The sequence below is a fragment of the Orycteropus afer genome, unplaced genomic scaffold, assembly GCF_000298275.1.
Source record: "Orycteropus afer afer isolate SDZICR_OR568_19922 unplaced genomic scaffold, OryAfe1.0 scaffold00014, whole genome shotgun sequence".
NCBI lineage: Eukaryota > Metazoa > Chordata > Mammalia > Tubulidentata > Orycteropodidae > Orycteropus > Orycteropus afer.
In genome coordinates, this window is record NW_006921601.1 from 18,369,458 (window position 1) to 18,393,377 (window position 23,920).

Below are 23,920 nucleotides of genomic sequence, written 5' to 3' on the forward strand. Positions count from 1 at the left end.
GGATCATACAACTTGGGTTGGGCAGCACTAAGTGAAAATACAAAGTGCTCTGCCATTCTAAAGAAAAAGTAAAGCTTTTATACACAAAGGTCAGCATGACTAAAACTACAATTATCCTGTAATTCTTTCTTCTTATCAGTTATCCTGAGAACTGTATGTGCAAGGACATCTTTGTTGCATGCTTCCTGGAGCACACTTAGTACTTTTTTTTTTTTTAGAACAACTGCTTCTCCTTCTGCCTTCCTTTCCTGTTATCCAAGAATGCCATGAATTAATCCTTCATTGAGATCGCAGTCTGAAAGCTTTTGTTTTGAATGTTTGCTTGCACATAAAGGAGACTCCAGCAAGTCAGATACTACAATCTGATATAATGTGATCACATAAAAACTAAAACCAAACTCACTGCCATCGAGTCAATTCCAACTCTTAGAGACCCCCCATTGGGTTTCTGAGGTGATACATCTTTATGGCAGTAGATTCCTCCATCTTCCTTCCTTGGAGCAGCTGGTGGTTTGAACCATCAACCTTCTGGTTAACAGTCAAATGCCTTAGGTGCTATACCACCTAAGCTCCTTATGTAATCACATAATGATGTACATTTAATCACACATATTGTCACCATTAGTATATTCTATTGGTTATAACCGATTCTGAGGTCCCATTCACACTCAAAGTAGGGGGGGGGGTGCCCCACAGGGGCATGAACATCAGGTTAATAGTGTCATAGAGGTCACTTTAAGTGTCTGTCTGCCACAGTATCAGTACTGAGTTGGACAATCCCCAGAGCTGTTTCAAAGGCCAACACACATCTTTCCTTCCCATGCATCTGATTTTCTCAAGCTTGTCTCAGGGAGGTACTTCATTAGGTAGAGAATTGATGGGGGTGAGGGGAAAACTATGGCCACCAATTTCTTTAGCTCAGCCATAGTGGAGGGTGAGTGGGATATAAGAGCAAGTGTATCTTGTTGGTGTTTCTCTGTGTGTAATTGAATCTACTAGCTTGTAACAAACCTCTTTATCTTTTGTCTATACCATTTGACAACTTCTCTTTGTCACATGGATATACTTTCTGCATTTATTTGTGTGCATGTACTGGCTTTCTCAGCTGTAAGTACCTTGAAGTCAGAGGCTATGTCTTATTAATTTTAATATTCATCGTATCACTTAACTGGGCAGTCAGTTTTATTGATTTAAGTTTATATCAGGGAGCATTTACATGCCTTCAAGTAGGATAACAGCAAAGGCAAAATACTTTGGGGGAAATAACTCCTATTTGTTCTCTAGTGGTGTGGAGGAAGAAGGGTCTTCTAGGTCAGTGCAAAAACCTGCCATCTCTTAGCAGCATTTGTGCAAACCAAACACATGTATATGGAAGGGATAGGATTACAAATGTTCAGATTACCCTAAAACAATGTGTTTGGTTCCTGCTAGAGCTGCTAGGCATGCATCCAGAGGCACATGAGGTAATGGGCATGCAGGTTCATCGGACAGGAGTTGAGTCTTTGCATAATCTTGACAGTATGACCTTGAGCTTTTTGCTTTAACCTCCATGAGCCAACTACCTCAGTCATAGCTTATTGATTCCAACCATAGTGACCCCACGTATTGCTGGGAACTGCTCCATAGGATTTTCTTGGCTGTAGTCTTTATGGAAGCAAATTGCCAGTTCTTTCTTCCACAGCACCATTGGTTGGGTTCAAGCCACCCACCTTTATGTGAGTAGTCAAACACAAACCAGCTTATAGAGGTAATGCATTTAAAATGCCTAACACAGTGCGTGGCATATATCAAACATGACAAAAATAGATATAATGATGACTTTTTAGGCATTTGATGTGGGTGGGCTTTCCATGGTGCTGGTGAGAACTTGTTAATTCTCAAGGTACACTTTGTCTCATAATGAAGTAGATGCACGCTTAGTACGTTATAGTCCTTTTCTTGGAGCTTGTGATAGTTGGAGCTGTGTCAACTTGGCTGGACCACAATTCTATGTGGTTTAAGCAATTGTGATGTGGGTTGTTCCCATGATGGGATCAGATGTATATGTTTTGAGCAGCCAATCCATTGAAAGGTAGTTTCCCTAGGGGTATGGCCTGCTTCCAGTATATATTATGGACATCCTGGGAAGAGAGACACTCTTCTGTGGATTGGGATCCTGTTGTGCTGCCTACAACTGCCTGGAGATCTTGGATTCATCATTTGTGGAGTCAACAGTCTAGCTTTTTGGCACATCTGCATCCTGCATTTGGCCAAGTCTTCATTTCAATGGTCTGCCATGTTGTCTGCTGATCTTAGACCTGTTAATGGACTTGAATTAGTGGCCTGCCATGTGCTTGATAATTCTTGGACTAGCCTCAGCAGCCAGCAGTTGTCTGAGTTATGAGAAGCCTCCAGCTTTAGTGGATTGAGAACAAGAGGCAGAGCTGAAGCCCAAGGTTGAAGGGCTTTTACCTAGTCCTAAATTGGCACTTTGAACTCAGACTTCTGTCTTCCTAAACTGTAAGAGAATAAATCTGTTTGTTAAAGCCATCCACTTGTGGTATTTTCTGTTAGAGCAGCACTAGAGGACAAAAACAGCTGGGTACCCTGGGCCGTGCAATAGCCTCTTCAAAACTATTTTAACCTCTGTAAAACTGGAGCAATAATGAGGACCAGAAAGGGAAGAATGTAGAAACATTTTATAATCTTTATATATCTACAGGGAACCCAGGAACTTAATCTTCTTACCAATAATTTGCTCTGAGGCTTGACAAATTTTCATTGTCACTGACACTGCTCTAACAGTCCAAAAGAAAATGTTAAATACGTCTTATAAAAATTTTAATTTGAACAATTTGATTAAAAATACATTTTATAAATAATTTTTCCATAGACTTGATTGAGGATTGTTGCTGACTTTACAAAAATGACACACTGTAACAACAATGGATTAAGGAAATTACAAAAAATATAGCTATAGTCCTCCTATTTAAAAAATATAACATTGTACATCACACAGCACTTTGTGCAAAGTTTAAGAGACTGCTGTGTTGTTAGGCAAGTCACAAATATTTACTCAACTTAGTATACATACTTTGCATAATAGTATAGGCACAGGTGAAATAATGAATATTTTTCTCCCTAAAAGTTGATGTGTCTTAGATCAACATTTTACTTTTATTTTGTAGGACTGAAGGCTGAACTAAGCTTTATATAAATATATAGTGTGTGTTCATAAGTATGAAAACAAGTATCTGCTTGGACATGAAGTAAACCTACCAACATATTTACATTATTTTCAGAGAATATATTGTTCAAATCAGTCTTTGTGCATCTTTTCTATTAAATAACTCTTCAAAAACGAAGCCAACATATGTCAGTTAGTGAACATCCTCTGTTGAGACTTCTAGTTTTCGTTGTGGGAAGAGAGTTCCTAATGAGATTTGATTGGCATCATCTAAATCCATACAGGATGAGCCTGTTGACTTTGTTGGCCCACCTGGGGTACGGAAGAAACTTTCAGCCACTAACTGTGACCCTTTGGGTGTCACTGGAACAGGCTGTTTGGAAAGAGAAGGAAAAAAGAAGTCAAATCTCCATAGCTATGTATGTCATAGCAATCTTAGAAGATTAGACTGGTAACATGTTGGGAACCTAGCATAACTTGAATTACTTAGATGTGTAAGCCTTGATGCATTTCACTTCTCAATTATTATTTTTTTAAGGTTAAATAAAATTCTCATGATAATCCAATAACATAGACTCCTTGGGCACTCTTCTTGGGTTCTGGAAGGAAAGCAGGCAGCCTTCAAGTCCCTCATCTTCCCAACCTTTTCCTCTCCATAAGCAAGTCTTACATGATATTAATATTTGGGGCCTGACAGCTAATTATGTTAATTATAATCTATAAACCCAAACCCACTGCCATCAAGTTGATTCTGACTCACAGCAACCCCAACAGGGTTTCCAAGGCTGTAAATCTTTAGGGAAGCAGACCACCACGCAGCTGGTGGTTTTGAACTGCCGATCTTATGGTTAGCAGTGCCACCAGAACTCTTAATATGATCTATATGTAGCAAATATTAGTTATTATTTTTTTGTTTATTAAATAAATTAGTAATATAATGATTATAGTAATAATTAATGATAGCAATAATAAATTAAATGGAAATGTTCTCACCTGTTGTGTCCCTGTAACAGGAACTGATTGTCCATTTGGTTGGTTCTGGCCTGGGACTGGTGAGTCATACCTGGTGGCTTTTCCTTGTTGAGTACTTGTACTTTCTGGTAGGATATTAGTAGCCTCTATTCTTGGAGATACAGGAACAGTTCCAGGTCCAGGGCTGGAGGTCACCTGCACACTGTGGGAGATGAGCCCCAAGTGTTGCAGGGTGAAGTTTACAATGGCTGAGCTTGGGTTCTGGACGGGAACGGGGTGGCTTGAAGAAAGAGCCGGGCTATTCCCGACAGGTACGGCTGCCACGGAAGTTGGTGAGACCATTAGCTTCAAAGGTGTTACATGAAAAGAGGGAAAATTAACAGCAGTGAGTTCAGATGATGTCACTGGAATAACACCTGGAAAGAAAAGGGGGGGAAAACATCTTAAAAGCACGGGCATTTGTCTGAGTTTAAAGAGTTTAAGTGAACTCGAGGCTGACCCACGTTTGAAGAGTGTTTTCCACGTACTCACCTGCAATTGGGGAGCTGTAGATCCTGTGGTTTGGGGAAAGTGTACCTGAATTTTCTTTACTAGACAAAATGGACTCTGCCCCCAGGGACGAGCACTGGGTGAGAGGGATTAGATATCCTGATGGGAACAAGGTCTAGAAAACAAGGAGGAAGGGTTTATTTTACACACAAATACAGGAAAATGGCCATGTGTCTCTTCCAGGACTAATACCCATTGGTTGTTTCTCATCAGACCACAATCTCCAAAGGTATGGGCTACAGGCAAGCTAGCCACCTAGCTAATGGAGGATAATACCCCTCCCACTCATGGCAATATTTGCATTGAATAATAGAGCATCTGTTTCTTAAATGCCACCTGTGATTTTAGGAAATGTCCTAAAGTTAGCCTTGAGCTTGTTTAGGGGTAGGTTCACCTAGTACAACAACTCACACTGACATCCTAACTCCCACTATCAGACTTCTTGGAATGGTGTGGTGCTACATGAACCAAGTTTAGTGAAGACCAAACATGGCACTGCTGAATTATCTGATCATTGTTCAATCACGTGGGGTGGTATTTGTCAAAAGGAGCCTTGGTGGCTCAGTAATTAAATGCTCAGCTGCTAACTAAAAGCTTTGTTGTTCAAGCCCACCAGCAACTCTGAGGGAGAAAGATGTGGCAGTCTGCTTTTCTAAAGATTACTGCCTAAGAAACCCTATGGGGCAGTTCTACCCTGTTCTATAGGGTCGCTATGAGTTGGAATTGACTCTCCAACAATGGGTTTGGCTTGGTGTTGCTGTTGTTACGTGCTGTCGAGTTGGACCCGACTCATAGCGACCCCTCCTTGGATTTCTGAGGCAGTATCACTACCGAAGTGGATTGCCTTGCTTTGGTGTTAGTGTTTCTCAAATAGTATCCTGAGGGACTCTAGTTCCATGGGATGCTACAGGGATTATGTGATTCATGGTCAAATATCTTTGGGAAATGCTAAATTAAATAATGCTGAATTTTTGAGACTTTAATGATGGGGTACCTTGTAAATCTCCAAGGAGATAACACCGAGTAGCAGTTCCTAAATTATTTTTTGGTAGGCTATAAAGGACTAGTGTTCAAGGAAAGCATTTTGAGAAATGTTGATTTACAACAAGTGTCAGCAATCTGTGGCCCATGGGCCAAATATGCATCTCCTTGTCTGTTTTTATAAAGTTTCACTGGCACACAGCCATGCCCATTTATTTATGTATTGCTTAAAAGGGCCTCTGTTTTCCTGCTAAAACGTCCAAGGTGAGTAGCTGCAACAGAGACCATATGGCCCACAAAGCCTAAAATATTTATTCTCTGGCCTTTTATAGAAAATTTGCCAACTTCTGATAAGAGTAAAGGAATTTTATAAGCATATATATATTTTTCAGTATTTTACTTTCTGATAGTACCAAGCAAAACGTCTTATATGGTATGCACCAGAGGTTTTTTTTTTTTTTAAAGAAAAAACAGCAAAAACAAAAACCTGAACAAACTAACAAATAAAAACTATAGACAAAAAAGAGAACTGATTAATTCATGTTGAAACCTACCTATCTTAAAGCAAAAGTTTTAGGTAATAAAGTTATATTCCAAACAGGAAAGATCCAAGTGTTGTGGTGCATGTAGCCTCAACCATGTTTGCTTGATATTGCACTTTGGCAAACAGAGGCCTGCAGGGGGCTGAGCTGCTTGAGAAGCTTCAGCCCTACCACCAGCAGGACCGGCAAAAGCTAAAAGCAGCTCTTGTAAATGAGGGCCCTGCTTTTATCTTCCTCTTCTCCACTGTCAAAACAACAGGCTACACTTTGATCTAGCTTTTCTCAAGTCCCAACTTTTTCTATGGGAAGCAGTGAATCCAGGACTGTCAGTGCTAAAAATGCTCCGTGAGCTTTCCGTTTTGTTTCTCCAATGGTTGGGTACTGTTCAATATCTTTATTGTTCAAGGTTCCTGGAAAGCTGCAGGAACAGAGAATTTTTAAGGGGTAGATTGAGTTTTGCAATTAGCTCCTTTTTGGTAATTATAATCTTCATTGTCTCTCGCATGGTACAAGTTATTCTGGTTGCTGGTTTAACTCTTTCAAGTCTTCAGTAAAGCCCTTATTACTCTAATAATTATCTTCTAATTTTGTGCAAAACCACATTCATTCACCACAAAATCTTTTAACTTACATTATCATTCCTTTTTATTAAAATTAGAGCTATTAAATTAGCAGACTAGATGAACTTGACATATGCCAACTGGAATGTCATCTCATCCAGGCTAGCGGGGTCCTCTCACCCTCCTATCCCAACAGCCTGTTTTGTCACTGTGTTGTTGCTAGTTGCCGTCAAGCTGACTCTGCCTCATGGTGACTCCATGTGTGCAGAGCAGAAACTGCTCCATAGGATTTAAGGCTGTGACCTTCTGGGAACAGATCGGCAGACCTGTCTTCCAAAGTGCTTCTGGGTAGGTTTGAGCCAGCAACTGTTTGGCTAGTATTTGAGTGCTTAAGGGCTCTTATCATTCACTACTTGATATATTTGTATCTCTTTATTTGTTTACTATCTTTTCTCTACCCTCAAGAGACCTTCTCAGTAAATGTTTTTGAATGAATTAATACATGAATCTTTCAATTTCTTTGTTCTGCCTGCTTAGTCTACGCTAAAATCAAATGGTCAAAATGAAGTCATAAGATGAAAAATGAAGCCAGCCAGAGTGTCATGAAAACCCAAATCCTGAATAACTAAGTGAGCAACAGGAGACCGTTATTAAATTATACCCATTGGCCCAAAGAGATTATGGACCGTCTGGAAAATTGAATCAATCCAAAGCCTTGTGATTTTCCCCTTAGCATGTATGTTAAATGCAAAATGATACTATGCTAAGATAATAGATGTTTTGAACAGTTACCATAAGGCCATCCTCAGGGAAGATTTGACAAACTCTAAAGCCTCCTTAGTAAGAACAGTAACAGATAATACCCTTCAGCTTATATGGTGCCTTAAAAGGATCACAAACCCCTCTATTACATATCATCATGTACTAAATTCACTTAATCTCGCAAAAACTATAATAGAGCCAAGAAGCAACCACCACCAAAGGCAGGTCCTAGGTTAGATCTGATTCTGAGCACAGTGCTTTATATCCAATAGGTAATCAGGAAATATTGGTGGAATACATTCTTCATAGATGTGGAAAAACAAGACAGAGAGAAATAAAATATTGGGTTAACAAAATGAAAGAATAACTTCTACTCCCAGTTAGTGGTGTTTATTTGATGATAGTCTTTCATCTATAACTGTCCTAAGGGACGAAAATGAGATAACGTATGTAAAAGTGCCTGGTACCTGTAACATCTGATACGTGGGTACCAGTTGCCACTGAGTTGATTTCAACTCAGGGCAACCCCACATGTGTCAGAGTAGAGCTGTGCTCCACAGGGTTTTCAATGGCTCATTTTTCTTTTGAGGTACCTTTGGTTGAACGTAAATGCCAACCTTTCTGTCAGTAGCTGAGTGCATTAACCCTTTGAACCACCCAGTAGACATGCAATAAATGTTAATTCTTTCCTGAACTAATCCCCACCTAGTAAAAAAAAATCTATTTAGAAACTAAAAATCTCTAGAGCCTAATACATCAAATATACCTACAATTTCCCAGGATTAGTTTGAATTTCTATTTACACAAAATAGAAATTTTGTGTTGATTTTTAAGTTTAAAGTCTAAAAAGAGGGGGAGAAATTTATCTTCTGGGCAACAGGTGCCAGTTACGTGACATCAAATAAACATTAGGTAGTGACTCAGAAAGCATGAGTTATAGGAACTTTGTGCATCCCATCCATCCATTTACTCAGGGTTACGTCTGCTTGTAAATTATTTAAGACTCTCATGACAGGTGTTTGCATTCCAGTATGTGATGGAGAAATGGACACAAGGGCAACCACTGGTAGTGCTTTAAAAAGAGACAAATAATCCCTTCCTCCAAAGGTTAAAAATATCCCTGCTGTCACCCCAGCCAGGGGATTAGTTGTCTGGGGCCTCGTTTGGATTATGAGATGCTAAAGAACAGTTCTGTGTCTTCAGAGAGGCTGTGCTTTGCTCTGGTGAATTTCACAGGCCACCAAGTTCTCCTCTACTCAACCAGGGAATTGCTACAACTTTGCAGAATTCAAGGCTATACTTACTGTGGAGACATTTTCAAGTCCTGTCAGATCCTCTTTAAATTTCTTCTTCGAACCACTGTCTTCAAGCATGTGTACCCTCTTTGAGACTCTTTCTCCAGAAAGCTCCTTGTCTCTGTTCTTTGCAGCTTGTCTCTCTGATGCTGGCAGCAAGCTCCCAGGTTTGGTGGAGGTACTTGCTTTTGCAGCATCATTGGTTGCTTTCTCGGTGGTGACATCAGTGGAATCTTTTGATGCAGTGGCTTTAAAAGAGTGGGTGGGGCAGACCGTAGGGCTCAGGCCTTGGGGTGGAGTCATGGTTTGGGCTTGGGTGGGCTGCAGGTAGATGGCATAGGACGGGCCTGAAGAGACCTGAGGTAGGATCACAGGCACTGCCGAGGGCAGTGGGCTGGGGATCAGGGGGACCACCCCCAGTGGCTGGATGAGAGACGGTGCTGTCAGCTCCAGCTCAGCATTTGCTGGGGTGTCCAGAGGGGCCACTGGTTTGCAGTGCTCAGATCTCGCCAGCTGCACTTTCACTTTCTTTTTGGATTCACTGAAAGACAAGATTATAAAAAGCAACACAATGGAAACATATTTTCTTTGATGGTCCACCACTTTAAACCTCAGATTAAAGCCATGCTTTTATGAAACTAGCAGATAGTTTCTGTAATGATTGAGTAGGGGTTTCAGAAAAGATTATCTCGCCAGTTTCCAAGGCTAGTGTCTATTCTTACATAAAATAATAAGTAATCCTCAATAATGCAGTGTAAAAGTAACTCATCCTGTTATGAAAGAGCATTGCCAACCTACCTTGATTGCTCTTCTAACTGCATTTTGCAAATTGCTGCGAGCTGAGCCATCTTACTTGGGAAAGGTGCTGAATTCAGAGAGCTCTCAGCTGGTAAAATAGAGAGAGGGGAGAACAAAATTAAAGAACAAAGGTTTACACTGATGAATTCTCACTGAAGTCAAAGGAGCAGAAAACATCCACCTCCTCACAAAAATACACAGCAATGAAATGATACAAGTTGCCAGCAAGTTGATTCCAACTCAAGGCAACACTGTGTTGGAGTGGAACTGTGCTCCATAGGGTTTCCAGTGGCTGATGTTTCAGAAATAGATTGCCAGGCCTTTCATCCATGGCATCCCTGGGTGGGCTTGGACCTCCAGCCTTAGTAGCCGAGCATGTTAACCATTTGCACATGCAGGGACTCAAATGAAATACTAATCCCACAAACTGCTTTTTATACACAATTCATACTCAAGTTAGGCTTCAAAAGTGTTTGGGTATATGGACATTAAAACAACTCTAAAATGTACTGCAAGGATCAAGCTACAAAATCAGATCAAAAGGAATTCTTCCTAGCTGAGAGCTGACATTATTGAAAACATACCTTTATTGGTCTTGATGGGGCTGCTGGGAGCAGAACTGATCTTCCGCCGATCATTTTCTATACTCTTTACTAGCTTGATGAGAGATGGGTGCCGAGTAAAGTTTGGTTTCCCACGTGTGGAGAAGAGGTTTTTGGCACAGTTCTCTTTTGAAGACCTCCTCACCTCCAAGTCTGAGGGAGCAAAAGGAGTAACTGGGCTGGGACCTGAAACAGAAAAGGGCAGAGTATTAAAACATGGGTGGTTTGCAGACTTCCTGGACTCCCTGGGACTGGACGAACACTGAAACTACAGCCTTGAGATACTCTTTCTGTCTAGAACTGAAACTATCCCATGAGGTCATCCTTAAACTAAACAATTTAGCTCAACTAAAATTGAGTTGAACTTGAGCAGTGTGTTCTTTTAAAAATTATCTATGAGATCAAACTGACAACAGTAACTTGAAAACACAGGGAAATTTAGGGAGCAGAGTCTGAGTTAATGGTGATGGAACAACATGGGTAGAGATTGTAAGAATGGTAACACAATACAGAGAATGTAACCAATATCATTGGTCATTTTCTACACTGTACGTATAGAAAATGTTGAACGGGTATGCTTTGTGATGCATAATCATCCCTCAGTATTTGTGGGGGATTAGTTCCAGGACCTCCCCCTCCCTGATCCTACAGATACCAAAATCCATGGATGCTCAAGTCTCTTATATAAATGGTGTAGTATAAGCATATAACCTACGCCCATCCTCCCATATATATTAAATCATCTCTAGATTACTTATAATACCGAATACAGTGCAAATGTTATGTGAACAGCATTTTACTCTTCCTCTTAGTCTTTGTGGGATTGCTTTGCCCACTTAATTGCTTTTTAGGAGCCATTTTTCCACAGAAACAAAAGATGCATACAACACAAGTAGTGAACTAAGAGGACGCGAGGTGAACAATGCTCAGTGAAGGAGTGCTGGAGAGAGACTGGGGACGTGTGAAATGGCAGCAGCCTTCAGCAGGGTGTGCCTACACATCACTTCATTCATGTGGATTCAGTGTAGTGTCCAGTGCATGGCAAAGTTAAGTTTTACTTTCTGGAATTTTCTTCCAAGTATTTTTGGTCTATAGTTTGTTGAATCTGTGTATGTGGAACCCATGGATTCCAACTATATTTTCATCTCCCTCCGCCTCCAAAAAAAGCAGAGGTGGGTTGCCTTCCCTTTGGATGACTTTAGAAATAATGCAAGTTACAGAGCACTGACGATGTGCTTTATACACATGATTACTTTGTTTATATTAAATGAACTCTGAGACAAAAAATTTCACACTTGAACATCTCTTGAAACCACACTGTAGCTTATAATCAGTGGTGTGCTAAAGTATAATTGTTAAGAGATTTTTCTTCCTTAGTGATATATAAAAAATCATGTATCTTATAATCAGTGAAGTCTTAGATCTGATGAAATATGGTGACTCTCATAACAACTTCAGGAGGTAGGTCTTTCTTGTGAAATTCATACCTATGTCAGAGAAATTAACAAGCTGACTCAATATCTCTCAACAAGTAAGAAGTGCAGCTGGGATGTGAACCTGGTAACTCTGGCCTGAGAGCCTATATTCCAAAACCCTACATAAATTACTTCTCTCTGAGATTATATCCAAAATCATAGTAATCCCACAAAATAGCCTATGTTCTTCCCATTGTACAGGTGAGGAACTGAGTTTTGGAGAAGTAACTTGCCCAAGGCTACACAGCTAATAAATGGCAGAGTTGGGACTAGAACCCAAACTGGCCTCTGCATCTATGGCCCTTCTTGCCATAGTCCATTGTTTCTGAGTGGGGGATCTCCAGGGAAATGCAAAATATCATAACTGAGATGGGGACTAACCAGTTGCTACTGAGTCAATTCTGACTTGTGGTGGCCTCATGTGTTTCAAAGTAAAACCATGCTCTATAAGGTTTTCAGTGGCTACCCTACATAAATTACTGTCAGAAGTATATTACCAGGTCTTTTTTCTGAGGTGCCTTTGGGTTGGATTTGAATTGCCAACTTTTCAGTTAGTAGCTCAGCACTTAACCCTTGGCGCTACCTACAGACTTAAGATGGGGACCTACTTGACACTGGAACGAACTCATTTCATAAATATGAACTCATCTGATATTCTCAATGTGCACAGGCAGCACAGGGTCCCTGAGCAGCATAATCATAGCAATAGTGTCTTATGTTTTGTGGTGCTTTCAACTTCTTCAAATCCTTTCATATATAGATTTCACTTCCTAGACACAGGGTGGGTGGTGATGTGGATCTTGGGTTGTTGATGGAGCCAGTAGCCAAAGTTTGTACACAGGCACCCATCTTTGTCTTTCTCATGACTGATGCAAGTTCTTTCCATGTGAGGTGTGGGTAGGAAGCGGAAGGGAAAATATCTGTAAATGTGTATTATGTCAAAATAAAGAAAGATTGGGAAAAAAAAAAAATACGTACCACTGGGATTTGGACTGATTTCTGGGCCTGTCCATTTAAAAGCTGGCTTTCGGCCTCTCTCCTCTGTTACATGCACTTTCTTGATAAGATCCAGGCTACTCAGAACATTTGCTATGTCATACAACCTCCTAATTTTTGCTTGGGAAGGAAAGCATATACACCACTTAGTGAAATAATGAAAGGTCCAAGGACAGTACTTCATAAACACTTTATGGATAGTCCAAGAGCTATCCTGTCAAATGTCAGACCAAGGAAAATCTGACTCCTTTTTAAGTTATTCTAGTGATGCTGTTTTAATTAAAACAACAATAGTTTTAAATATTTAAAAGACTGCTGGCACTGAATTTTGAAATGACAAAAGCACATGTGGAAAGATGAAAAATGACTTAATGAGATTACCTTATTGTAAACTATATTACATTTTTTTTTAAAATAAAAGTCACCATTCCTCAGTATCTTCTAATGGATTCAGAAGAATTTTATGAGCAACTAGAAACAAAACATTGCCAATAAATGTAATTTCCTGTTTGTGATAGCTAATTAGATTTATTTAATATCATAAGCATGGAAAACTCTGGACCCCATCAAAATTTATAAATTCTATACTGCTCTTGGGAGCTCTGGTGGTGTAGTGCCTAAAGCATTTGACTGCTAACCAGAAGGCTGGCAGTTCAAACCCACCAGCCAGCCAGTCCTCAGAAGGAAGATTGGACAATCTACTTCCGTAGATACCACCTTGGAAACCCAAGGAGTGCTTGCTGTGAGTTGGATGGACTTGACGACAGTGAGTTTTTGTTTTTTTTTTTGATACTGCTCTTATTATGTAATATGTAAAGCATAGATTTGTTAATTCTAGAAATCCTGCATAGCTTAATAAAAGTTTCATTTGAAAAAGTTTGCCTTTATTGCTGTCTTGATAGTACAAGATTACAAACTGAGCCCCTTCTTTATAGCCATGCCTGAAGGATGTGAATTCCCTTCAGCAAACTGCCTGCCGTTCCTGGAATCAGTTTCCAAGGCTGTGACTAATCAGTGAAACGGAGGGTTGAAACATGTCTGGTGAACTCAGAAAAAGCAGGCAGCCCATCAGTAGCATCAAGACATGTTTTCTGAAATTACAGATCTCCCAAGTCAATTGCCAGCATTATTGCCGTTACTGTCTACGCAATTTTATCTTTATGGCTACACTATTGACCTGGGGATTTCAGAACATACTTTGAGAGTATTACAGCTTTATATACATGGAAGGAGCCTGTGTGTAACAAGGCTCTACAGTCTCTGAGGCGGCTGGGTTGCTCTCCTAACCATAGAGCTGGGTCCCACCAGTTCTCCCCAAAGCTTCAAGTGGCCTGTGTCCAAGCTGGCATTTCTTTGCAGTGTGCTGATACTCATAGCAGACATGGGCATGTTGTTGGCAACAGGCAACTCTACTTCTGTTGAGTTCCTCTTTCTATCCCTTTTTTTCCTGGGGGTTCCTGCAAATTCTGGAATGGCGTGAGGGCAAAGCTCTGCCTTAAGAAACCAGTCCAACTTCCAAGCAGATATTTTGGCTAAAACTATTCGTTCAAAATGACAAACCAACTACCCTTCAGGTCATGTCAGGGGACAGTTTTAGAAAAGTTATTTATACTCTCGTGTATGAGTCAGTGGAAAGAGTGAAGACCTGGGTTTCGGTTCAACTTTATAATTAGGACTTCAAAGTGGTTCAGTCATGGCTGATGGTAACAAAGGCCGCACAGGTATTGCCAAGCAACCAAAATCTCTTCAGTGTTGGATTTTGACTGGAGTAGGAAACAGGCAGCGGTGCCCTGCTCAAAGATGGAAGCCAACTACATTCAAAATGGCGCAGTCTCCTGCCATCTTTGATGGGGCACTGCTGCCTGTTCTTACTTGGGTCAAAATCCAACTCTCAAGAGATTTGGTTGCTATGCAACATATACTCCGCCCTCTTTCTGTGGGCCATGACTGAACCATTTAGAACTGGTTTGAAGCCCTATTTACAACCTGTTGCCCATGTCAACCTTAGACACTACAGATTCCACACCTGTAAAACTGGGACAAAGTTACGGTATCAAATGAGGTAACTTTTAAGGAACTGTTTATAAGCGAAGGAGCTCTGGTGGCCTAGTGCCTAAGGCATTAGACTGCTAACCAGAAGTCTGGTGGTTCAAACCCATCATGCACTCATTGGAAGGAAGGTTGTGCAATCTACTTCCGTAGTGTTACTGCCTCGGAAACCCAAGGAGGGGTTGCTATGATTAGGATCTGATTGGATGGCTGTGTGTTTTTTTTTTGTTTGTTTGTTTATAAATGAATGTGTCAGACAGATAAGAGTAGTTATATGTGTCTTTGAATCCTACAAGTTAGCTAAAGCAGTGTTATCATAGTTTCTGGGAGAGAAATGAAGCTATAGAAGCATAATTAGAGATGACCTGTTTATTTGGAAATCAGTTTATATCTGAGAATCAACTATCCAAGAACAGGTCCAAAACACAAAAGTCCAGGCAGTCCATAGCACTTACTTTTAAATTTGCTTTTATCCAAATCCTCCACATGGTCTTCCCCAATTAAAATCTTGGCAGCAATTTCTAGGCTTACTATCTGAGGTGTTGACACCAAAAACAGCATCACAAATTTCTGGCTCATCACTCTTAAAGACTTGTCTTTGCGGCTGTTTACAGAAGCTTTGGAGAAGGATGAGGATTAGAGAATTAAAATTCATGAAGGGACAAGTGACTTCTCAAGTAACAAGGCTAAAAATACCACAACCTGATCATACAGTTAACTACAGCATTTTAACATTAGAGGCTTCAGAGTGGGGTTCTCTACTGCACCTTTTCTTTAGACCTACAAAAAGTACACATAGCCTGGGCTTCTCAATATTGCCTCTCACCTGCCCGAAATTCCACTCCGGGGAGTTCAACAAAACACATGTCAGGGTGTCCATTTTGGTCAGCGTTTGATTTGATGTGATCCTCTATACTGTAACTCTTAATAAAATCAAACTCTTGTTCATATTCCTTCTTTTTGATCATCATGATCTGCTCGGCGTATTTGTTCTCCTCCCCAACGCTCTTCAAAGTCCCAAGTGTCTTGGTGAGATTATGTCGCCCGTGCCAGGTGTATCTGTTTTTGGCGAGGCGGCTTACCATGTGCAAACTCTCTAGGACGTTCACAATATCATAAATGCGTCGACGCTCAACATCTACAAAGAATGCACAATTGTATGTTACTAGGATCAGATTTGTTAATATGTTTAGAATTGAAGGACATTTTTTTCCATGGTTTATTAGCCAGTAGGTTGTGGATAATATACCTTTATTAACTACAGTCGTCTCTCATTATCTGCATGGGATTGGTTCCAGGACAGCCTCCAATACCCAAATCCATGGATGCTCAAGTCCCTTATATAAATGGCATGGTTTTTGCATATAATCTATGCACATTTTCCTGTATACTTTCAGTCATCTCTAGATTATTATAATACTTAATATAATATAAATGTTATGTAAATAGCTTTTACACTCCCTCTTAGCCTTTGTGGGATTGCTTCCACCACTTAATTCCTTTCTAGGAGCCATTTTTTTTTGCTCCCTGGATATTTTCGATCTGCGGTTTGTTGAATCCATGGATGTGGAACCTCTGGATGTGGTGGGCTGACTGTATAAGTAAACACCTTTGCCCAACAAACCATGTGAAGGTGACAAAGACATGTCCCTGCTCTCAAAGGACATAGATAACAGTATGAAATTGGAGGGTCGCATTTATCAAGGGTCTGATATGTGCCATTCAGCTTTAGTGAATTTTTATCCATAACCTGTGAGAGAGATGGTATTATCCATACTTCATAATGAGGAAAGAGAGGCTCAGACTGGCGAAGTCACTCACCCCAGGGCACAGAATATGTGACAAAGCGGCAACAACAGATCTGTTGCCACTGAGTGGATTCCAACTCATAGTGATCCCATGTGTCAGAGGGTTTCCAAAGGCTGAGTTTTTAGATGTATAAGGTCAGGGCTTTTTCCCTCTGGGTGGACTTGAACTTCTTATTTTTATTTTGCAACCAAGTGTGTGAACCGTTTCCATCACCTAGGAAGATTCCTAGTAAGTGGGAAGGTTAGGATTTGAATACTCTAAATCCCGTGTTTTCCAATCTATTTTCTTACCACCCTCTTCTCCCTCCCCTCTAAGCTGCCTGTGATAGTTGTAGACAGGTACAAAGGGCAATGAGATTTCAGAAAAGTGTAAAACCACAACATAGTTTTTAAAAACCCACATAGAAGATAAACTTTCATTGTGCTTGTTTGGGAGCACCATTAACAATGTACTACTAGTAATTCTGTGACTTTCATTAATCTATTTAGACTGGGTTTTCAATATTCTTCAATGTTCATGTTCTCTTTGTTCAGTATCTTAATGTTGATTTAAATTCAAATAGTTGGTTAAATGCAGGCTTTCTGGAAAAGTGCTTAATAGAACTATTAATAATAATAATAATAATAATAATAATGATAGTAAAAACCCAAAATGAATGCCATCATGGTAAATCTTTACAGAAGTAGATTGCCCCATCTTCCTTCCACGGAGTGGCTGATAGATTTGAACCACCAACCTTCTGGTTAGCAGTCAAATGCCTTAGGCACTGCACCACCAGAGCTCCTTAATAATAAAGTATTTAGTAAAACTATTCAAGAAAGGTGCATCCTACTGGTTTTTTTGCTGTCCCTAGAACATGCCAGATATGTTCCTGCCTGAACACTTTTGCATTGGCTATTCCCTTTGCCTAGAACCATTCCCCCAGATGTCCTCATAGTTCCCTCCCTCACTTCTTTAAAGTTCTTATTCTGAGTTTACATACAGTAAGAAACATTCTGTGAAGGTTACCAGGGATGGGAGGGAAATCACTAACTAGAGAGTGGACACATACTAACTTGGGTGAAGGGAAAGGCAATATACAATAAGGGGGAGGTCAGCACAAAATGACCAAGGTAAAGGAAGACCTGGAGAGGTATATAAAGGTCAAAGGCAACAGTGATAAATCCTATTATATACACAATCCTGCAATAACAGTAAGAACAATAATCTATGAGTGGAAAAATAGACATGCAACTGAACAGAGATGGGAAGGCAAATGGGACCACACCCACGAATATATATAGGTTTGACAGAGGATATTTCTACTTATGTATTTATGATATATCCATACATATAGTACAGCATACTATATATAGTTATGATACAAAGTTATGATAACTTCTTAGCCATACCCCAATACCTTGAGGCAATGAGTTACTGGGCCTGAGGACTTAGGCCCATAGTCTTGGGAGATATCAAGGTCAGTTGGCACCACATAGTACACAAAGAAAATGTTCTGCACCCTACTTTGGTTGAGTAGTCACTGTGGTCTTTCAAACTTGCAAGTGGCCATTTAAGATGCAACTTCTTGTATGGACAAGAAGAGTGAAAAAAATCCAAGACACAAGGAAACAATTAGTCCAAAGGACTTAACAGACCACAAGAACCTCAGCCTCCACTACCCTGAGACCAGAAAAACTAGATGGTGCCTGGCTACCATTAGCAGCTCTGATTGGGATGAAAATTGTGGAACAAAACTCAAAATCATACAAAAGACCAGACTTACTAGTCTGATAGAGACTGGTGGAACTCCTGAGACTGTGGGCCTTAGATAGCCTTCCACCCTGGAAGTGAATTCACCCACAAGGTTCAACTTTTAGCCAAACAATAGGCCTAAAAGGTGAACAACAATACTTGAGAGGAACTCCTTAGAACAATCAACCATATGAGAACAAAAGGGCAGCATTTACCTAGGATCAAACCTCAGAAGGCAGGAAGGGATAAGAAAGAAGAATGGAAAAGTAAATATAGGGGGGAAGTGGGAAGAATCCTGTTACATTGTAGGGACCGCAATCTATGTCACAAAACAAAATAAATTATTGAATGGAAAACTAATTAGCTCTATAAACTTTGCCTAAGGCATTTGACTGCTAACCAGAAGGCTGGTGGTTCAAACCCACCAGCCATGCCTGGGAAGGAAGACTGGACAATCTACTTCCATATAGACACCACCTCAGAAACCCAAGAAGGGGTTGCTGTGAGTTGAATCGACTTGATGGCAGTGACTTTGGTTTTCCTTTTAGAAACCACAATAAAAAGTTAAAAATAAATAAAGTTCTCATTCTGATATCACTTTCTTAAGAAAGCCTACCTTAACCACTGAATTTTAAATTGCAAAGCATCCCTACTCCAGCACTCCTAATCTCCCTTATTCTGTTCTAGATTTTCTTTTATGCATAACACAAATTACTTTCTAACATATATTAGTTACTTGACTACTAAAAGAAAGGTTTGTGGTTCAAACCCACCCAGAGGCAATTTGGAAGACAACTCACTGCCATGTGTTGGATTTGACTCATAGCGACCCCTCCTTGGGTTTCTGAGGCAGTATCACTATGGAAGCAGATTGCTCAACCTTCCTTCTGAGGAGTGGCTGGTGGGTTTGAACCGCCAGCCTTCTGGTTAGCAGTCAGATGCCTTAGGCACTGTGCCACCAGAGCTCCCGAAAGGTACAGGCTGGAAAATCCTATGGAGTGCAGTTCTACTGTGCCACATGTGGTTACTATAAGTGGAAATGATTTGATGGCAATAACAACAAAATATGTTCTTTGCTTGTTATCTATTGCCCCCATAGAAATGTAAGTTCAGTGAGATCAGTGGTTTTGTTTTTGTTCACTGATGCATCCTAACCTCCTACAACATTGCCTGGCACATAGTAGGTGATCCAAAGATACTTGATGAATTAAAGGGAACCTCCTACATAGTTACAATTAGGTGTATGTGAAGAATAAAACCAAACCAAACCCACCGCCATTGAGTTGATTCCGACTCATAGTGACACTACAGAACAGAGTAGAATTGCCCCATAAGGTTTCCAAGGCTGTAAATCTTTATGGAAGCAGATTGCCTCATCTTTCTTTTCAAACCACCAAACTTCTGGTTAGAAGCCAAATGCCTTAACCTCTGTCACACCAGAACTCCTATGTAAAGAAGAGATGAATCTAAATTGCATATTCTTAAATTATGAAATAAAGTTGATATTTATATACATGTATTAAAAAGTGCAAATGGTTAAAGCATTCAGCTGCTAAGTGGAAGATAGGAGGTTTGATTCCACCTAGAGGAAAAAAGTCCTGGCAAATATTTCCAAACACTCAGCCCTTGAAACCTATGGGGCACAATTCTACTGACACATATGGGCTTGCCATGGGTTGGAGATGACTCGACAGCAAGTGGCTTATTAGAAAGGCAAACCCTTTCTTCATGGAGTGATGATTGCTACATATGAAAATACATTATCTTGCACATCTCCTCAGAGTTTTATGCTAAAATATTTTCATTATTCTAAAGGTACTCCAAATTTGCCACAGACCCCTTTTTAGTTCTAATTAGATTTAGGTCTAAAATATTATAAGTGAATAAAATTAAATTGAGTAAGAGAGTAAATATAATGAATCAGAGATGAAGAGAGGAGTAAAAGAGGGGGAAACACAGTAACTTTTACAAAACACAAAGCTCACAGCAAACTGGAGTTTTCAGAAAACTACTTAGTGGCCCAAAACAGAAACAAATAAAACCAAACCGATTGCTGTTGATTTGATTCCAACTCATAGTGACCCCATATGTTCCTGAGAACAGATCCATGAAGTTTTCTTGGCTGTAATCTTTACAGAAGCAGAGTGTCAGGCCTTTCTTCCATTGTGCCGCTGTGTAGGTTTGAACCACCAACCTTTCCAGTTAGTAGTGCAAACCGTTTGCATGACCCAAGGACTTTTACTGAGTGGCAGAGAGCACTAAAGTCCTGCTTCCAGTGACAGAAGCTGATTCTCAGCATAAAGTGCAATCTATGAAGACACCATTCACCAGCATGGCTCTTCAGGAGAGACCAAGGCAAAACGTCAGTTGTAGCTGTTTGTGATATAAGTCATAAAACAATGTTGACTTTCAAACTTCTGAGCTTTTGAAATGCAGTCAGAAGCAATCTTTGTTGTGGTATTCTGCTTCTGTTTTAAGCTTCGCTGGAATTAGAAACGATATGCATTATATTCTTAAATGAACAGGGTTAAAAGTTTACAAATATTTCCATGTAGCCATATTTGTGTCATTTATAAACACTGGCCAGATGAGTGTGGCTCTAATGGAGTAAGTCCATAAAGTCATTTTAATTATTAACTGTTTTAGTGAGTTCTTTGTGTACTTACTAAGCTCCTCTGCTACTTCATCCAGGCAAATGTCATTATTCACTGCAGGGTTGGGATAGTTAGGATATCGAGCTAAGAACTTATGACACAACAGTCCTAAACTTTTCTCTTTCCGACTTGGTTGAGATTTCTCATATTCATCTCCAGATAAGTGTTCCTAAAAAGAAAAAGGCAAATAATGCTTTATTCTCAAATAAAGTTTGACAAAATTATTAGGGGCATTTGCACTCAGTGACTAAAACTTCTACCTGTGCTTGGCTTCAATAACTGCAAAGTTCGCAAGAAAAAAGGGAAGCTAGTACTCACTGCTTGGCAGATCTGAAAGGGAAGCTTGAACTAAAAATAACGCAAAGGTTCAGAATTCCCAGTGCTATTGTTGTGATGGGGTGCAAACCTTTCCATTGTGCTGAGAGAGGCTAATAGCTGTTTGGTGGTGCTTTTTATCGATGGCAAGTCCACAACAGCGACAGCCTTCCCCCAGCCCCCAGTCTCCTGAAAACCTACATGTAAACAGTCTCTGGCCTCAGGTAGTCCACTTCTGTTATCAAACAGTCCCCTCTTCTGATCTCTATTGCGGATCTCGGGGCTCACAGCACTGATGAGCATTTTCAGATTGGCTGTTGGTGTCCACGGTTCCCCCTGGGAGATTTCCTTGGGCTTGGTGGGTGTTGTTAAAGGGCCAAAGTCGGGCTGGATCTCTGCCAACACTATATTTGGGGCCGTGGATTCTTTCAGAGGAGTTTTCATTAGTACCTTTTTATGTGGCTCAAAAAAGAGATTCTCCTGATCCAAACAAAACAAAAAAAAAAACAGTTAAATAGTTAAAGCCATTGTAAAGCAGGATTTATCAGAGGGCTTTTGACTCTGGAAACTGTACAACAGGCAGAATATTGGTCAGGAAAAGATGCTTAATGATGCTGTACTGTTGACTAAATTAATAACTATATTTCAATAATAAAATAACATGTTATTCATTCTAATAGCTAAATTTCCCATTTTTAATTGCAAAAAGCACAGACCTACAATCTTTCATCTCTTGTTTCAAGAATTAAAGAAAAAAAAAAAAAAACACTATTAGGACCTGTAACTTTTTATTTTAAAATAATTTTAGATTTAGAAAAGACTTGCAAATATAGAGTTCCAATATACATAGTGCCTAAGGCACTTGACTGCTAACCAGAAGGCTGGCAGTTCAAACCCACCAGCCACTCCTGGGAAGGAAGGTTGGGCAATCTACTTCCGTAGTGATACTGCCTTGGAAACCCAAGGAGGGGTTGCTATGAGTCAGGTTTGACTCAACGGCACATAACAATAACAACAAGCTTCACCTAACAGGACTTAATAATTTTAAGGGATCCAAACTCCTAGGGGCAACTTTTACTCATGACACTGTAATACGTATGTGCCTTTAGGGCAGAAACCATGTCCCAGCAATCTGTGTATCTGCCTAAAACAATGACTACGTGCAGTAGGTGCTCAATAAACCACGAATGTGGATGAGTCAGAGAACCAGAGACAAGGGTGAGGCCTTATCAGAAAAATCCAGTAGGGAGCAGCAGAGTGCTTGAGAGCAGGGTTTCTGACCAGAAAAGTTCCTGGAAAATCTAGATTGCTAACCAGAAGGTTGGCGGTTCAAACCCATGAGCTACTCCAGGAAGGAAGATGAGGCAATCTGCTTCCATAAAGATTTATGCCTTAGAAACCCAATGGGTGCTGCTATGAGTTGGAATTGATTCGATGGCAGTGGGTTTGGTTTCACTGTATACAAGGAGAAAATGGGGCACAGAGAAGTAAAATTAGTTACCCAAGGTCACAAGGCTGACTCCCTGGCAGAGATGGGACTGCCACTTTGAGCAAAAACAGATAAATTAACAGCAGTTCATAAATAAAATTAATAGAGGGAGCTCTACTTTGTCCTATAGGGTTGCTATGAGTTGGAATTGATGGCAGTGGGTTATGTTTCTTCTAATTGTGGACATCAGGGACTGTCACACATTCTTCTTATCTGTGCCTATTTTAAAGAGAAGGCTTGGGATAGCAATATGTGAAAGAATTGAGACTACTAATTTCTCAGTAACCTTAGGAACATGGATTAGTGGGATTAGTTTATACATGTGTTACACTTTAGGACCAATCAAGTGTTTTTCCATTTCCAATGTCACCAAATCCTGTATTCTCATTTTGCAGAAGAGGAAACTAAGGTGGGGAGAGGTCAAATGGGTCTTGAAATCGGATCTTCTCATTCCAAGTATGGTGCTCTTACTTGGAAGTCAGTATGACGAATTCAGTGGGTGATACTTGAGGACATGTGCTAGCCCAAGAATAGGATTTTTCTAAAGGCTCCTGTCCTTTGCTTAAAACTATCAGAAGCCAGCAATATCACAATTGTCTTATCTGACAAATACCTGTAACTTTTAGGAAATTTGCACATTAGTTTATTTTGTTTTAATTTATCAGTATTTGAATACCAATCAAGACACCCCCCACTTATGATTTCTTTTTGTAATTTTACAAAACATTTACCTCATAAAGTGCTTACCAGGCTGCCATAGTTAAGCTGATAATTTGAAAAATTATTTTTTAAAAAATTCAATCTCAAATCATGTCAAATATCCTTTCTGAATTTCTGTTGTTCAAGAATCCTCAAAAATATCATAATGCAACTAACAAATTTTAGTTACTTAAAAATATTTAATTGGGTATTAGATTGTACTATGCCAATGCCCTTTTTCTCTGAGACTTCCACCAAACTATTAAAAACTAGAAAGACTACTTTAATCTGGGCAAATCTCCCCCTCTTCAAAAATTAAATTTCCCTTCTTCCTGGGTTTTACAAAGGTTAACTAAAAAAGGAGATGGCGTTAATGTGATATTGTTACTGAGAAACTATGAAGTTAACTTAGGATGATACTGCATTTAAAAGTGCAAGGGTGGACAATGAAAGAGTACCTTTTGGTTTTCCAT

At 39.9% G+C, this 23,920-nt stretch overlaps 1 protein-coding gene across 1 annotated transcript; it reads right to left on the reverse strand.

Annotated features, from left to right (window-relative positions):
• Window positions 1-3,359: 3,359 nt before the first annotated feature.
• On the reverse strand, window positions 3,360-23,920 carry E2F8 (E2F transcription factor 8). The gene is made up of 12 exons (XM_007955816.2): window positions 23,906-23,920; window positions 21,461-21,739; window positions 20,957-21,113; window positions 15,574-15,885; window positions 15,203-15,364; window positions 12,681-12,818; window positions 10,210-10,413; window positions 9,626-9,713; window positions 8,837-9,368; window positions 4,670-4,802; window positions 4,160-4,554; window positions 3,360-3,539 (listed from the first exon to the last, which is right to left on the reverse strand). Exons 1-12 carry the CDS (start codon window positions 23,918-23,920, stop codon window positions 3,360-3,362), a joined length of 2,595 nt encoding a protein of 864 aa, XP_007954007.1.

Coding starts and splice junctions, on each gene's coding strand:
- E2F8 (XM_007955816.2), bottom strand. Junction 15,886..20,956: donor TGAAGTAGCAGAGGAGCTTA/GTAAGTACACAA, acceptor CATTCTTTGTAG/ATGTTGAGCGTCGACGCATT. Junction 12,819..15,202: donor GGATAAAAGCAAATTTAAAA/GTAAGTGCTATG, acceptor TTCCTTCCCAAG/CAAAAATTAGGAGGTTGTAT.